The sequence below is a fragment of the Pimephales promelas genome, chromosome 5 (genome assembly GCF_988280905.1).
Source record: "Pimephales promelas chromosome 5, fPimPro1.hap1.1, whole genome shotgun sequence".
Lineage (NCBI taxonomy): Eukaryota > Metazoa > Chordata > Actinopteri > Cypriniformes > Leuciscidae > Pimephales > Pimephales promelas.
This window is the reverse complement of record NC_142773.1, coordinates 22,516,145-22,533,843: the sequence shown is the minus strand read 5'-3', so window position 1 is coordinate 22,533,843 and position 17,699 is coordinate 22,516,145. Positions and strand designations below refer to the sequence as shown.

The window sequence follows — 17,699 nt, the reverse complement described above, 5'->3', positions numbered from 1 at the left end:
ACAAAACATGTTATGAAGGCTCAACAGAAACTCAAAGTGGTACCAGCAGAAGTAAAATAAAAACAATCACAAGTATGACTACAGCCAATAAAGCAATAGAGTGCCGAAGTGATGACGTCACTTTGTAGGACAACTCGGAAGCTAGTGGTGCATGTGTTCCCTTGGTCGAAAAGCAATGCATTTTCCCCATAGACTTTTGGAAAATCGCAAAAAACAAGATCTGTGTTTAACAAAGGGTTGTGACCCTTACACGTTTTTTTCTAGCAAGATAATCTTTACAAGTTAATCCACAATTTATACATTTGGAAGCCAATAAAGATTTTAAAAAAACACAATCAGACACAATACAGTTTAAAAAACCGCAAGCTGGTTATAACTGTGTGTTCTATGTCATAGATCAAAACGTGAAAATATGTAGAGGCTTTGTTCACCACAGACCTTATTTCAGGCGATTTAGCAAAAACCCATTCAAAAATCCCATAGGCTTTAGAGCGAGGGAACCGTAATGCTAAAATGCTAACTCACTTCCACGTTTTGGCCTACAGAGTGACGTCGTAACTTCGGCACTCTATAAGCAATGCGGACTGCAGCTTTAAAGAAGGAACAAGCTAAATACTTTTGTATCAAACAGCCGTAAAACATATTCTGTTTGAAAAGTTTGTACAACTTGTTATGGCTTTTTATGCTTGTACTAATAATCCCATGAATGACTTCTAAGTGTAGGCTAATAGATGAATAAGGTGATGGTAGTGAAAAATAAGCACTTTTATTTTTGTTCATGTTTTGTGTGGTGACACAAACTGTTGTTGTGGTTATCAGCTGTTGTTAAAACAATAAAAATAAAATTATATTTAATGAGTCACATTGTCTCTCTCTTGATTTTAGGATACTTTCGTTTTCATTTCTACTCTCGAAAGACACTGAATTATAAGACGAAGATTATTTAGGTCTGCAGCTTTTGAAAACTCGTGTCCAATAACACTGCTTTTACATGCACACTTAACTGATTATAATGCGTTCAAGGCAATACTGCGATTAAACTACGAGGCTCATGCATGCCTACTGCAATTATGCACATTCGCTGTAGTGCTGAGATTTTAAATGTATGCTAAGCATATTACTTTCTCTACCTGTTTCCCTGTTGGCTACCTCTTTTCTTTCTCGGAGAACAAGTGAACAATTGCAGACAACACAGCTTACAATAACAATCATATCAATAGAAAATTGCATGTAGCCAGAAGCCATATCACCCTGTAGCCCAAGACTGGTTGCCCACTGAAGCTAAGCAGGGCTGAGCCTGGTTAGTACCTGGATGGGAGACCTTCTGAGAAAGCCAGGTTGCTGCTGGAAGAGGAGTTAGTGAGGCCAGCAGGGGGTGCTCACCCTGTGGTCTGTGTGGGCCCTAATACCCCAGTATAGTAATGGGGTGTCAAAGAGCACCGTCCTTCGGATGAGACGTTAAACCGAGGTCCTGACTATCTGTGGTCATTAAAAATCCCAGGATGTCTTTCGAAAGAGTAGGGGTGTAACCCCGGCATCCTGGCCATGTTTGCCCAGTAGCCTCTGTCCATCAAGGCCTCCTAATCATCCCCATCTATACCAATTGGCTTCATCACTGTCTCCTCTCCACCAGTAAGCTGGTGTGTGTGGTGAGCGTTCTGGCGCACTATGGCTGCCGTCGCATCATCCAGGTGGATGCTGCAAACTGGTGGTGGTTGAGGAGATTCCCCTCTCTATGCAAAGCGCTTTGAGTGCCTAGAAAAGCGCTATATAAATGTAATGAAATATTATAATTATTATTATTATATGTAAATGGGAATGAAGATGTTTGATTATCATGTGAACATTTTAATTAGAACAGATTATTCTCAATATCTTCCACTCATCATCTTTTCTTGCCCCAGACTGATGTGTCTGTGGGCCTAGGTGACGAAGATGATCGTAGAGGGTGGTGAGCTTTGTGGGCTGAAAGACCTCCCTCAACATAGAGCCTTCAGCCCAGAAGAACGTTTCAGAATTAGAAGTGAGCAACAGAACAAGATGAAGTTCACTCTGTTTTCTGCCGTTCTTTTCTCTATAGGATGGATGAGTGTTGTAGAAACAGGTGAGATTTGATTACTTGAATTGCTGGGCTCTCTGTTTAAATACATGGTTTTGACCTCAGTAGCTTTCACTTGACTGAAATGTACAAAAGTTGAGCTGACATTGTATCTTTATAAGAGAGAGTATGTGTCTGTGAAAGTAATGATAATTGAACTGAACACAATGATGTGCTTCTCCAATAGTTAATGGTCCTCCACCAAACTGCTGTCTTTCTGTGACAAACACCAAACCACCAGTTGAAAACATTGTGAAATATGACATGCAGGATCCACCAGTGTGTGGTATCAGAGCTGTAAGGCATGTACAAAGTTGTTATATTAAATTACAATTTAAAAGTTTAATTTATTTGTAATTATTTTTGTGTGGATAATTAAACAACGAAAGCTAAAACATAAAGTATTGTCTTTCCATATGCAGATTCTACACCAAAAAAAACAAAGTTGTGTGTTCAGATCCAGAGAGCAAATATGCTAAGAGAGCAATGTATATAGTGGATGGAAGAAAGACAACAACACCTACTATATGCTATACTAGTACAACAAACACGATCCCAGCTGTAACTAGAACAAACAAAACACCGGGAAAAAACACTGAGACCTTTACGAGTACAACAGCAACACGAATAGTGACGACAATCGAAACATCTAGACCAGAGACTGAGACCAGCACGAGTATGTATGTTTTAAATACAATATTAAAAAGAAAAGTGATCGTAGAGGGTGGTGAGCTTTGTGGGCTGAAAGACCTCCCTCAACATAGACCCTTCAGCCCAGAAGAACGTTTCAGAATTAGAAGTTAGCAACAGAACAAGATGAAGTTCTCTCAGTTTTCTGTCGTTCTTGTCTCTCAATATATGGATGAGTGTTGTAGTAACAGATGAGATTTGAGGATTTTAATTCCTGAGCTTTTTGGTTAAATATTGTGGTCTGACCCCAGTGACTTGCACTGAAATGTAGAGAAGTTAATATTACATTGTATCTTTATGAGAGAGTGTGTAGGGGTTTCACAACTACTGATTTTTGCCAGTCGACGACTAGTCGACTAGTCGTTAAATGGTTTATTCTAGGGGTGTGCGACAACACGAATAGTAAATGTCTCCACGATCTGCTTTTGAAGAAATATGGTAGTAGTAGTATCGTGTTACAGTGTATCATATCAGTTCTGGCGCCTCTCAACTGTACAACGCGACGTAGCCTACACATCACATGTTAAGGAATAGGTACGGGACACTGCAATTCACAAAAGTTCATTGTTTGCATAAGCCTTGCCGGTTAAACGTTTAATTCACGCGCTGTTCTAACGTGCGCTTTCCTGAGCGCGCGGCATATCCCCGACGCTCACAGGCATTAGAAGCCTGTCAAACAGCGCCTGAATACTGGACTAAGTTATCTTTCAAGTCTTATTATGCTAATACTGTTAAATACACACAATGTTTACATAAACAGAATTGGCTATGTCTAAAGTGCAGCCTCCCCATATAGAAAGTGAAAGCAAACATTTGAGAGAAAATCTGGTGTAGGCTAATATGCGTCTATATTAAACACGTCGCGTGCTGGTCTAAAAGCGAGAGTAGTACTCGTATTTTCCGCACTATAACAGCCCATTCTCACTCCCAAGGCGTCACCTAACTGACGCCTTGGGAAGCATTTGGACATGCTTCAATATCTGACGTTTTAGGCGCCCTTTAGCGTCAGTTAGATGACGCCCTAGGATCGCGTGTACCCTACCCCCACCCCACACCTAAACCTAACCGCGTCCTCTAACTGACGCTTTCCTTTAGCGTCAGTTAGATGAAGCCGTAGGATCGCGTCATGTAAGTGACGCTAAAGGGCGCCTAAAACGTCAAATATTGAAGCATGGTCAAAGGTGACGCCTTGGGGTGAGAATGCGTTGACTATAAAGCGCACTTAAAAGCCTTTAATTTTCTCAATCCGGCCTTTTCTCAAGCTTTATAATCCGGAGCGCATTATGGATCAATTGCTCGCGCTCGTGTCCATCTTATGCCCGCTTTGTCACACGGCCAGTTCATCCTCGTATAAAATATCTCCCGCTCACGAGCGCTCTCTCTAACACACACACACGAACAGACACTGCTGTCAGCAGGCTGCGAATGTAAGTTACGTGCCCGCCCCAGCGCGCTCACGCATACTAAATAAACGCCTCACCTCCGACGCCGCGCACTCGCTGCATATTCCCTTTAGCACATCTAGTGGATGCATAATGCAAACCCAGTCAAACGTTTGAAAAATGTTCTAAAATAGGTCATTGAAGGTGCGCTTGTATTTAAAGGGATAGTTAACAAAAAAAATAAATCTATATATATATGTCATCATTTTGTTTCCGACTAGTCGACTAAGGCCAACAGCGCCAACTAGTGGTTGTGACAGTCGACTAGTCGACTAGTCGACTAGTTGATGAAACCCCTAACATGTGTACATATGCTGTGAATGTAATGATTGCTCAACTCTGTATACAATGATGTGCTTCTCTGATAGGTGATGTTCGTCCAGTGGACTGCTGTTATTCTTTGACGGACATCAAACCACCAGTTGAAAACATTGTGAAATATGACATGCAGGATCCATCATTGTGTGGTATCAGAGCTGTAAGGCATGTACAAAGTTATATTATATTACAATTTAAAAGTTTAATTTATTTGTAATTATTTTTGTGTGGATAATTAAACAACGAAAGCTAAAACATCAAGTATTGTCTTTCCATATGCAGATTCTACACCAAGAAAAACAAAGTGGTTTGTTCAGATCCAGAGAGCAATTATGCTAAGAGTTATATAGGGCATGGAAGAAAGACAACTACACCTAGATATACCAGTTCAACAAACACGATTCCAGCTGTAACTACAACAAACAAAACACCGGGAAAAAAGACTGAGACCTTTACGAGTACAACAGCAACACGAATAGTGACGACAATCGAAACATCTAGACCAGAGACTGAGACCAGCACGAGTATGTATGTTTTAAATACAATATTAAAAATAAAAGTCATCGTAGAGGGTGGTGAGCTTTGTGGGCTTAAAGACCTCCCTCAACATACAGTAGACCCTTCAGCCCAGAAGAACGTTTCAGAATTAGAAGTGAGCAACAGAACAAGATGAAGTTCACTCAGTTTTCTCATGTTCTTGTCTCTATATGGATGAGTGTTGTAGTAACAGATGAGATTTGAGGATTTTAATTCTTGAGCTTTTTGGTTAAATATTGTGGTCTGACCCCAGTGACTTGCACTGAAATGTAGAGAAGTTAATATTACATTGTATCTTTATGAGAGAGTAATGCTGTGAATGTAATGATTGCTCAACTCTGCATACAATGATGTGCTTCTCTGATAGGTGATGTTCGTCCACCAAGCTGCTGTTTTACTGTCACAGACACCAGAATACCAGTTGAAAACATTGTGAAATATGATATGCAGGATACGGCATTGTGTGGTATCAGAGCTGTAAGGCATGTTCAAAGTTGTTATATTATATTACAATTTGAAAGTTTTTTTATTTGTAATTATTTTTAGGTGGAAAATTAAGCAATGAAAGTTTTTTTTTTTTTTCCATATTTAGATTCCATACCATGAAAAACATTCATATTTGTTCAGATCCAGAGAGCAAATATGCTAAGAGAGCAATGGATATATTGGATAAAAAAACGACAACAACACCTACTATATGTTATTATACCAGTACAACAAACACGATCCCAGCTGTAACTACAGCAAACAAAACACCGGGAAAAAAGACTGAGACCAGCACGAATACAAATGCATCACGAATAGTGACGACAATCGAAACATCTAGACCAGAGACTGAGGCCAGCACGGGTATGTATGTTTTAAAATACAATTTTAAAACGATTTGTGTACACATTTGCATATTTACATATTGATAACTGTGAAGAACAACAAAATATGCTCTTCTCCAGTAGAAGACTGGGTCCAGGATTCCATACAGAGGTTAAACAAAAGAAAAACAACTGAAAAAACAGACCAGAGAGTTTTTGACAATACTTACTTTTGTTTAAAGAAGGAACAAGCTGAATACTTCTGTATCAAACAGCCGTAAAACATATTCTGTTTGAAAAGTTTGCACAACCTTTTATGCATGTATAATGATAATCCCAGGATGACCGAATGACAAGTGTAATAAATGAATAAGGTGATGGTAGTGAAAAATCAGCACTTTGATTTCATTTACAAAGTTCATCTCTGTTTTGTCATGATTTGTATTCATGTTTTGTGTGCTAACTTCTATTTTGTGTACTATGTTTTCTAAATGTGCTTAAAATACATTTTAATAATTTAATAATTTTAGTAATTTAACTAACACATAACCATAATAAACATGTGTACTTTTCCCTAAGTGTACTTGGGTGCCCTCAATTGATTAAAGAAACCCTGAATTAATGATTTTCTTTTTCTTTTTTCGGAATGGATTGCAATTAACTGCACATAACATTTCAACATTTCTACTGTAACAATTTCAAATCAAATCTCTAAATTAATGCACATGACGCAGATCTGGTGCATCTTATTCTCCCAACTCAAGTTCGTTTAAAGACGGTTATAAGGATACTCACCCTGCTGTGTTGCAAAACTGAAATACTCACATGACATTTACTCACATGAAATTATTATATTTGCAGATAAAATAAGGCTGTGGCCTGTGTCAGTCTATGTACCCTATGCTATTTTGCCCAAATTTCCAGTTTCATCACATTATTCATCTTTAAAATGATTTTGAATGTGCTAAGCATATTACTTTCACTACCTGTTCTGCTCACTGATAACATTTTGCAGAGATGAAAGATGCTCTGGCAAAACAGAACATGCAAAACAGAAAATTGCATCTAAACTGGAGTGAAGATGTTTAATTATCATTTTAATTAGAACAAATATGGGCATTGTTGGTGCACAGTGTTGGGTAAGTTCTTTCAAATAAATAATATCAAATAATGCATAAATGCATAAATTATTCTTGAACTGACCAAAGCATTTAAAGGGAGAAGGTTACATTAAAACATACATTTTAACATTAGATGTGATTTGATTTTGATGTTAATCCACTATTGTTTTACATTAATTTTAACTGCATTTTTTTTTTCCATGTGACAATTTTACTATATAACAAGTTTTTTGGTGTGCATGCATCAGTTATTGAATGAGATCTGAAAAACCTCCCTCAACACATCCCATAGCCCAACAATTAAACATTTTAATGAACACTTCGCTGACACTGTTGGAGTAACTTGTAATGCCTTCATTTTAGTGGAGATGACATTATAGCTTAGCAAACGTGTTTTCAGACTATGAAATAATAATTTATGTAAGATTACTGTTGTGCTTCATTATTGGAGGATGAAACTCTAAGGTAACTAATTTCATCTCTCATGTATGTTGTAGTTTACCTTGCTATTTCATTACAGTTTACCATTATTTCAGCATATCTGAAAACTTGTAATTTATCACAATAAAAATAGCTGAGTTCTCTCCATAATTCAAACGCTCTGCCAATGTTGATCCGTGTTTTCGTCCTAAGTCGATCCGATTCACGTTTGGCCTGACGAGCTTCAGCAGGTAAAATTTTGTTTTTTTTTATATTTTTGGAGTTTGTGGTGGAGTCTGTGTTGTGCTGGAGGCAGGAGTTTTTTTGGTATTATCAGACTCCGTGTCGTCAGCTGCAGTGCCGTGACTGTAAAACATCCGATGGATTTTGCAGAAAATCCGACCCGGAGACTTCACACAGAAATAGGAATACTGGCCTTCAAAAGTAATAGCAAAACCCGACAAGTGGATCACTGTAATGTCTGATTACAACCCCTTCACACACAGGCAATACAAAAAAGGATTCATTTTAGAAGAAAAGTTACATATAGCACCTTTTAAGATAAACTAAAATATACCAAAAATTAATTTTAAAGTGAACTATCCCTTTAAGACGTTGCTTTTAAAAATAAACATGAATAAAGATTTAAGTGTTGTGAAATTTAAATGCAAGATTTTGAAAGTGAAGTGTCATCACATTATTCATCATTTTTATTTTTTATTAAATGTTTGAGAAAGAAAAAGAAAAAAAAAACATTAACAACAATTATAATCATTGTCATAATAACATAATACAACAATAATCCATTCCAGTCACATTCTTCATGTGTAATCCTCTGTGCGTAAAAGAGCCGTCTTGAAAACATATCTCAGCTCTCTAAAATAATTAAGGAGCTATTATTTGCTATATTAACAATTATGAACATGTGTGAATCAAATGAGGTCATTCCAGAATGTTGACACACAGTTTACAGTGCATACGCCCCCATGGTGGTATATCGCAGCAGTAGACAGGACATGTTCCCTAGATTTTTGTTGCTACTCTCCTGCTTGCGGACGCAGCCATTATTATTGCGGTGTACTATTGAAGGAGTTCAAATCCCGATCTTTTTTTGTCCATTAAGTGAAGCATACATCTTCATTTACAGGTAATCGGATAAAATAGTTTACATTCATACCAACAACATTATGATATATAGTGGGGAAGTTTATGTGAATAGCGAATTAGCCTAAACTTCATCTGTAAACAGACTATCAGATTTAACGGTATGCGCGACTCTATTTAGTAAGAGAACGTGGAGGTAGGCTATGTTATCAACTGTTTTTAAAACGACACAAATACAAATTAAATTCTATTTAATGTCTCTCTCTCTCTCTCTCTCTCTCTCTCTCTCTCTCTCTCTCTCTCTCTCTCTCTCTCTCTCTCTCTCTCTCTCTCTCTCTCTCTCTCTCTCGACTTTAGGCTTTACTTTCGTTTTCATTTAGGCCTATTAAATTCTCCGTTCTCGAAAGACGCTGAGTTGTAAGAAGAAGATTTTTAGGTCTGCAGCTTTTTAAAACTCATATCCAATTACACTGCTTTTACATGCACACTTAAGTGATTAATGCGTTCAAGGAAATACTGCGATTTAACTGCATGCCTACTGCAATTATGCACATTCGCTGTAAACAATTACAGTAAAATGGAGTGCAGAGATTTTGAATGTATATTACTTTCTGTTTCCCTACCTGTAGGCTACCCTTTTTCTTTCTCTGAGAACAAGTGAACAATTGCTGACAACACAGATTATAATAACATTCATATAAGAAAATTGCATGTAAATGGGAGTGATGTTTGATAATCATATAAACATTTTAATTAGAATGGATTATTGTCAATATCTTCCACTCATCCATCATCTTTTTCTGTCCCCAATTGAGGTTTCTGTGGGCCTAGGTGACGAAGAAAAGTGATCGTAGAGAGTGGAGAGCTTTGTTGGCTGAAAGACCTTCCTCAACATAGACCCTTCAGCCCAGAAGAACGTTTCAGAATTAGAAGTTAGCAACAGAACAAGATGAAGTTCACTCTGTTTTCTGCAGTTCTTTTCTCTATAGGATGGATGAGTGTTGTGGCAGAAGGTGAGGTTTAAGGATTTACATTTTTTTAACTCTTTGGTTAAATATTGTGGTCTGATCTCAGAAACTTTCACTTGACTTGACTGAAATGTAGAAAAGTTGAGCTGACATTATATCTGTATATTTAACTGAATACATGATGTGCTTCTCCAATAGGTGATCCACCAAACTGCTGTCTTACTGTGACAGACACCAGAATACCATTTGAAAACATTGTGAAATATGACATGCAGGATCCATCATTGTGTGGTATCAGAGCTGTAAGGCATGTACAAAGTTGTTATATTATATTACAATTTGAAAGTTTAATTTATTTGTAATTATTTTTGGGTGGATAATTAAACAACGAAAGCTAAAACATCAAGTATTTTCTTTCCATATGCAGATTCTACACCAATAGAAGCATTGTTATTTGTTCAGATCCAGAGAGCAAATATGCTAAGAGAGCAATGGATATAGTGGATGGAAGAACGACAACAACACCTACTATATGCTATACTAGTACAACAAACACGATCCCAGCTGTAACTATACCAAACAAAAGACCAGGAACAAAGACCGAGACCTTCACGGGTATGTACATTTTAAAATACAATATTAAAAAAAGTTATAGACATTTGCATAATTACAGATTCATAACTGTGGAGAACAACATAATATGCTCTTCTCCAGACTCGTTCTTAGTGTCGACTTGCAACGCGTCTCCCGCCCCCATGGGCCGGATACGTGTGTCTATTTGCTCCAGTAGTGTTCGCGAGAAATGGCTAACCCTGTGATTTCCTCTGTCATCCCTGTGGCAGTCAGACGTTGCGGAGCGTCTGACACCATGCCTACACTCGTATGCTTTGTGGAACCTGTGTTAGGCTGGGTGTCCATACGTAGCGGTCCTTGAAATGACCCCATATGTGTATTCGAGCCCATGTCTTTCCCTCAACAGAGCCTGCTCTGTCATCCCTGCCGCTGTTTTTTCCCCCCAATAACTAGACTGGAACCACCCCAGAGACTGCCATATGTTCTACTCCCCTGCTTGGTTACTCCATATGTGTATCCATCACAGTGCCTCCCTCCAGGGTAGGATGTGGCTTCCCTATTGTCCCCTTTCCCAAGGGAAAGAGTGACTGACCTTCTCTGCTTATACCTCCTACTCTCTGCCCAACACTGCGGTCAGGCCAGGAGACTCAAGCGGAGCGCTGGAAAGGCAGTGGCGTTTTGGTAGATATCCCCATTCGTCAGAATCTCTTCTGATGTACGTCATAGTGAGCTGACGAAGGGGAACGTCTCTGTTACGTACGGTAACCCTCGTTCCCTGAGGAGGGAACAGAGACGTTAGTCCCCTCTCCACAGTTGCTGAGCTTCTGCTCAAATGGCCGAGTCACAGGTCCGGCGCCTTAGCAGGAAAAATATGGATGCGAGGCACCTTCCGCTCATTATATGATCGCTCCGTGATGCACAGCAGCTGGTGCAATTATTGCATGCCAATGTGCACTGGCCCATTTAGTTACACTCGAAGTAAATAGGCTCTCGCAATCACTTCTGACTCACGTCTCCATTCCCTCCTCTGGGAACGAGGGTTACCATACGTAACCGAGACGTTTCTTTTCTCTATAGGATGGATGAGTGTTGTAGAAACAGGTGAGATTTGATTATTTGAATTGCTGAGCTCTCTGTTTAAATATGTGGTTTTGACTTCAGAAACTTTCACTTGAATGAAATGTAGAAAAGTTGAGCTGACATTGTATCTTTATAAGAGAGAGTATGTGACTGTGAAAGTAATGGTAACTAAACTGAAAACAATGATGTGCTTCTCTGATAGGTGATCGTCCTCCACCAAGCTGCTGTTTTACTGTGACAAACACCAAACCACCATTAGAATACCTTGTGAAATATGACATGCAGGATCCAGCATTGTGTGGTATCAGAGCTGTAAGGCATGTACAAAGTTATTATATTATATTACAATTTGAAAGTTTAATTTATTTGTAATTATTTTTGGGTGGATAATTAAACAACGAAAGCTAAAACATCAAGTATTGTCTTTCCATATGCAGATTCTACACCAAGAAAAACAAAGTTGTTTGTTCAGACCCAGAGAGCAAATATGCTAAGAGAGCAATGTATATAGTGGATGGAAGAACGGCAACAACACCTACTATATGCTATACCAGTACAACAAACACAATACCAGCTGTAACTACAACAAATAAAAAACCGGGAAAAAACACTGAGACCATCAAGGGTATGTATGTTTTAAAATACAATATTAAAACAATTCATGTAGTGTATCCACAAGTTTCCGAGGGGCGCTCCTGTAAAAAATAAAGTGGGTAAAACTTCCGGTGAGGCGGCGGAAGTAGCATTCCAATGGTATTTTGTGTGTTAGTTAGCGAAGAGGCTAGCTGTTTTTCTGAGAATTATTTTACTATTTAAAGATGCAAATCTTTATAAGAGATGTCACTACGGAGCTCAGGGACAACATGTGCTGTTCGCGGTTGTATGTATAACCGGACTAAACTAATTAAGTGGCTTAAACGTGATTGTTTTGAACAAAAGCCGAAAACGAAATCAGAGTGATCCTGCCAGAGCCCGTCTCTGATCCTGCCAACGACTGTAGTTTCCATCACCTCCCAAAAGACGACGAATTCGTCCTGTGTACATTTGTTTAAATTCTTAATATTCTATAAACTCTATCAGCATGTGTTTCGCTGTTCGCTACTGATGTTACAGCTAAACTCAGGATCAGAGCCTGTGTTGACATAATACCAAATATGCCAGTTAATGTATTCAAGTAGCACATTTATAATTTTGAATAAACTCCAAAGCACAATGACTAAGTGTGTATTTTTTATTTTAATTGTTTGTCAGCTCGCACAACTGTCTGTCACCATGCCTTGATGAGTATTGATTATTAATAATGTTAATAATACTCCCAATCAACTACTGCGGAGGGTAAAGGTACTGTTATTTCACCCTTTTGAATTTCGTTGAGGTTGTGTTCTCACATCGTTAGCTAGTTTGGATCGCTATAACTTGAATGACTGTCAAATGAACGAGTGTGAAGTATGTCAAGTAGCAGCTTTGTTTACTTCGAACCAGAAGTCACGCCCACTTTTGACGCAAGGCCTCATGGGGCGTAGGAAACTTGTGGATATATTTTTTGCTTTTTGAAAAATAAAGTTGTCCTCTGAAGAGTGGTGTGGAGGCGGGCCAATAAAAAAATAAATACATAAATAAATAAAAATTATGTAGACATTTGCATATTTACAGATTCATAACTGTGGAGAACAACATAATATGCTCTTCTCCAGACCCGTTCTTAGTGTCGGCTTGTAACGCCACTCCCGCCCCATGGGTCGGAAACGTGCGTCTATTTGCTCCAGTAGTGTTCCCAATCCCCAGAAATGGCTAACCTTGTGATTTCCTCCGTCACTCCTGCGGCAGTCAGATGTTGTCTGACACCAGGCCTACACTCGTATGCTTTGTGCACTGCACTGTGCTAGTTTTTTTTTTTCCTCTCTAACAGGAAATGGGGGTCCAGAAAGCTGCTGTAATTTTGTGACAACCACCACAATCCCAGTTAAATCCATTTTGAAAAATCACATCAAGTAAGTTCAAAGTTATTTGCACAATATGAAGTTGTGATACCCAGATGCAGTAATAATTTAGACCCCCCCCCCCACCCCCCCCCTTCAATTTACAGGTCTCGCAGCAAGAAAGGGCTCCGCAAGTTCCAGGCAGGGGTTTGGCAAAAACAGTGAAAAAGCAGCATGGCTTTTGTATAAAGAATGAGCAGGCTGAATACGTATTTACTTTTCTATCCAACAGCCTACAAAACTTCTTATCTTTAAAATATTTTGTATGGCTTTTTATTCCAGTATATTGATATTACAATGGTGAGTGAATGACTTTTAAATCTAACAGTTTATAACAGTTAATAAATCTAACAGTTATTTTGTCTGTTTTGCCATAATCTTTATATTCACATTTTGTGCGATACCTTGTATTTTGTGTATTGTTTTCTTAATTTACTTAATCAAAAATATATTAACTAGCAACATGTACTGTAATTTTGTTCATATTATATTTTGCATGTATTGTTATGTATGCATGGTGCTATTGGCTACATAATAAATGGTCAAATATAGAGTGTCTGATGCCTGAATTAGATGTGCACAAAACTTTGAGTGAACTATTATTTAATGCAGCAGTCGGATTACATCAAACCCTAACCCCTTTCTTAAAACTGTGTGACTATAGTATTAGATGCATATCTTGCATACTGTATATTTCAGGACTCCAGCACAAACGAGAGGAGGAAGTATAGTGGGCAGATTGGGGAGGGTGTCAAAACGTTATCACTCGGGTTAGTCTATTCATCTTTATATTCCAGACTCTGCTGAACATGTTTTTTTGTTTGTTTGTTTTTTGTTTTGTTTTTCTCACAGCTACCCTAAGACCCATTGAAAGCGATTCCCTTCTTAAATAAGACCCATAAGTTCCATTCATAAACTCACTGTGTGTGAAAAATATAGCAACATTATGTAGACAGCATGTATGTTAAATAAAATAAAAGCTTATTATTGAACTAAAGTTGTTGTTAAAATAGTGTCTGTATACAATATTTAATTGTTGTTTATTCTGTGTATTATTTTTGACCCAATAATAAAATAAAATCTATAATAATAATAATAATAATAATAATAATAATAATAATAGTGCTGCCAGTGAGCAGTAACATTGGCATTAATAAATTGAGAAAAATATATAAAAATTATTATTACATTTTATTTTTAAAGAATAATATTTTTTTTTTTTTTTACTGTTTTTATCGCAAATTGTACAAAAACCTCTTAGCACCCTTGTGCCCCATGGTCTCCAGCAACCAAATGACCATGTTCAAGATAAATTCAATTGTATTATAGCTTATTTTTTGAGTATAAAAAACAAATGTATGAGTTTATCTTTTTTAGAGGCATTTTACTTATAAGTGACATTATAATACATTCATAAGTACTAATTAACTTAACTTATGGAACTTCAATACTTTTTCCACTATACTGCAGGAAACCTGCTTTTCAATTCCAGAACTTGAAGTATTAACAAACAATCTGACCGTAACCATAATTATAATACAACTGTAATCTTTTCCAGTGACTCAGGTCAAGATTATGTAATTCTGGTCAGTGAAAAGTGAAACTTCAGACATGTGTACATATGGCACCCTGGCTGCTCTTTGGTTTACTAGAACTTAGTATGTACTGCATAATGTGCAACATTGCTGTCACTTCTTCCTTTCGCCGAACAGAGTGTGATCCTGTGGTCTGCCATCTCTCATATACCAGAACTCTACAAATAGCTCAGAGGACATCATGCACCCTGTTTCTTTAATGTGATTTTGAAACAGGAAATGCGCATGTGGTTATTCATTTAGGGTTACAAATTTACTTTCATATAAGACCAGAACGGACCAGTGTAGTGGGGCAGTAGTAAACAAACTCATAAATGTTAACCTTATAAAATGCCAAACATTTGTATCGTATTAGCCATGTACAGTTTATACATGTACAGATTTATAATCGTATTAGCCATGTACAGTTGATCATTCTAATTGCCGTCAAGAGAAAAATGACATTCTAAAACAGCTTCACGTGTTTCTGTTTAAGTGTAGGTGAGTGCTGGGTGGGAGCTGGTTTTGTTTTAAGGTATCACGGAGACGTGGAAGATCCCATTAAGGCTGAATAAAACGTTTGTGGTTTCATGATCACAGCCCCTTTAAGCCCTCTGTAGTTTCCACACACGTTTAACAGACCCACATTCTATTGCTCACAAAGTGCACAAAGCTTCAATTAAGATGCATGTGAAGTCATTTTTTTTTTTTTTTTTTGTTCAAGTCAACTTCAAAGCTTTTTCTGTCTATACTTTTCCTGTTGCATGTGACATTGCTGTATAAACATTGTGTAACATGAGTCAAGCCATTTCTATTTAGAAACAGTAGTTTGTGAATGTAGTCAGGTCTAGCTCTACATACAGTTCATTTATGATATAGTTCCATTGTAGTACCACATTTTTGACATGGTAGCATGGAAATACCATGTTTCTTGGACACTATGACTCTATGAAGTACCATGTAAATGGAAAAAGACTTTCAATGGACCCCAGATACAGTACAAATGAGCATGTGCTATAATCTTTTCAAACAATTATTCTCTAAACTTGGAACAATTAATCCTTTTTAGCACATTTTTAACATACATTATTTTTTATTAATGTGTAACTTGCCAATACTTGAAGTTTACTTGCATTTTCTGAGGGAAAATTATTTCTACACCAGTTTTTCAGTGTAGATTAATTTTGTAATCATGTAGAATCAGTATCTATAATTGCTAAGGTAATATCATCTGGTACCACCATTGTGTCATGGGTTGCAGGAAGGCAGACGATGATGAAGATTCAGTTCCAACACAGTCATGAACAAACAGAAAAGGACACAAACTAAAGCGACATAAATGATAGACAGAACAGAGAATGAATGTGAGTGACCAACTTATGCTACCCCACTTTCTTAATAGTCTATTTATTTTATTTACCTACCTTAATACCTAAAAAGGATATTTTAAAACCTAACTAGGGACAGAGGCTTCAAGTGAGCTTTTATGAGCTAAAACTATGTATAGAATATGAATTTGACTCAATTGTCACTTGCACCAAAACTGTAGGCCAAGGTGAACTGAATTTAGTCTTGAATGCTCATTGTGAATTCTGTAACCCCTTATTTTCCTCTCAGTGGTTGAGTGCATCTCTTTCTCTCTCACTTTTGGCTTCCACTCATCAGTCATCTTTTCCTGTCCCTGACTGAGGTGTCTGTGGGCCTAGGTGACGAAGAAAAGTGATCGTAGAGGGTGGTGAGCTTTGTGGGCTGAAAGACCTCCCTCAACATAGACCCTTTAGCCCAGAAGAACGTTTCAGAATTAGAAGTGAGCAACAGAACAAGATGAAGTTCACTCTGTTTTCTGTCATTCTTTTCTCTATAGGATGGATGAGTGTTGTAGGAACAGGTGAGATTTGATTATTTGAATTGCTGAGCTCTCTGTTTAAATATGTGGTTTTGACCTCAGTGACTTTCACTTGACTGAAATGTAGAGAAGTTGAGCTGACATTGTATATTCATAAGAGAGAGTATGTGTCTGTGAAATTAATGATAATTGAACTGAACACAATGATGTGCTTCTCTGATAGTTAATGGTCCTCCACCAAGCTGCTGTCTTTCTGTGACAAACACCAAACCACCAGTTGAAAACATTTCGAAATATGAGATGCAGGATCCAGCATTGTGTGGTATCAGAGCTGTAAGGCATGTACACAGTTGTTATATTATATTACAATTTAAAAGTTTAATTTATTTGTAATTATTTTTGTGTGGATAATTAAACAACAAAAGCTAAAACATAAAGTATTTTCTTTCCATATGCAGATTCTACACCAAGAAAAACAAAGTTGTTTGTTCAGATCCAGAGAGCAAATATGCTAAGAGAGCAATGGATATAGTGGATGGAAGAACGGCAACAACACCTACTATATGCTATACCAGTACAACAAACACAATACCAGCTGTAACTACAACAAACAAAACACCGGGAAAAAAGACTGAGACCACCACGAGTACAACAGCAACTCGAAGAGTTACGAGAATCAAAACATCTTCACCAGAGACTGAGACCAGCACGAGTACAACAGCAACTCGAAGAGTTACGAGCATCAAAACATCTTCACCAGAGACTGTGATCACCAAAACAACCAACCAAGAACCTCCAATGTCCAAAGAAAATCCAAAATCTTCTTTCAGTACTGCAACATGTGGGACAGATGGACCAACTTCGTCAACACCTGGACCAGGCACAGTTACACATCTGACCACAACGGACAATTCAGAAACAACTTCACCAAAGAGGATAAAACCATCAAAGTTAAAGATAAAATTTCTTCGCAAGAAAAGCAACAACAACCTTAAAAGATTCCAGATTAATATGCATCGCAAGGACAAATCTGGATAAAAATGTTTATCCATATATATATATATATATATATATATATACAAACACACACACACACACACACACACGCACACACACACACACACACACACATTACAGTAA

The 17,699-nt window shown here is 37.6% G+C and overlaps 1 protein-coding gene and 2 long non-coding RNA genes across 4 annotated transcripts; all 3 read left to right on the top strand.

The window, feature by feature from the left end:
- The first annotated feature begins 1,917 nt into the window (after positions 1-1,917).
- Positions 1,918-2,400, top strand: LOC148981432 (uncharacterized). Its single transcript, XR_016168528.1, has 2 exons — positions 1,918-2,104; positions 2,286-2,400. It is a non-coding gene; the product is annotated as an uncharacterized LOC148981432 (long non-coding RNA).
- A 124-nt stretch (positions 2,401-2,524) lies between these two features.
- LOC148981431 (uncharacterized) lies at positions 2,525-4,901 on the top strand. Its single transcript, XR_016168527.1, has 3 exons — positions 2,525-2,774; positions 4,599-4,713; positions 4,831-4,901. It is a non-coding gene; the product is annotated as an uncharacterized LOC148981431 (long non-coding RNA).
- A 3,538-nt stretch (positions 4,902-8,439) lies between these two features.
- ccl16l (C-C motif chemokine ligand 16-like) lies at positions 8,440-13,775 on the top strand. 2 transcript variants are annotated; one of them, XM_089131139.1, is made up of 9 exons: positions 8,445-8,582; positions 8,897-8,975; positions 9,355-9,552; positions 9,706-9,814; positions 9,935-10,122; positions 11,363-11,477; positions 11,598-11,785; positions 13,070-13,151; positions 13,247-13,775. In XM_089131139.1, exons 3-9 carry the CDS (start codon positions 9,489-9,491, stop codon positions 13,302-13,304), a joined length of 804 nt encoding a protein of 267 aa, XP_088987265.1. In that variant the 5' UTR covers positions 8,445-8,582; positions 8,897-8,975; positions 9,355-9,488; the 3' UTR covers positions 13,305-13,775. The 2 variants fall into 2 exon arrangements, with proteins under 2 accessions (XP_088987264.1, XP_088987265.1); XM_089131138.1 differs by lacking the exon at positions 8,897-8,975 and having other exon boundaries at positions 8,440-8,582.
- Positions 13,776-17,699: the final 3,924 nt, after the last annotated feature.

What these genes read in the sequence shown, in the direction of transcription:
- ccl16l (XM_089131138.1), top strand. Translation starts at nt 9,489, where the DNA reads ATGAAGTTCACTCTGTTTTCTGCAGTTCTTTTCTCTATAGGATGGATG. An exon ending in TGTGGTATCAGAGCTGTAAG is followed by an intron (nt 9,815 to 9,934) that starts GCATGTACAAAG and finishes TTCCATATGCAG; the next exon opens with ATTCTACACCAATAGAAGCA. An exon ending in AAAGACCGAGACCTTCACGG is followed by an intron (nt 10,123 to 11,362) that starts GTATGTACATTT and finishes CTTCTCTGATAG; the next exon opens with GTGATCGTCCTCCACCAAGC.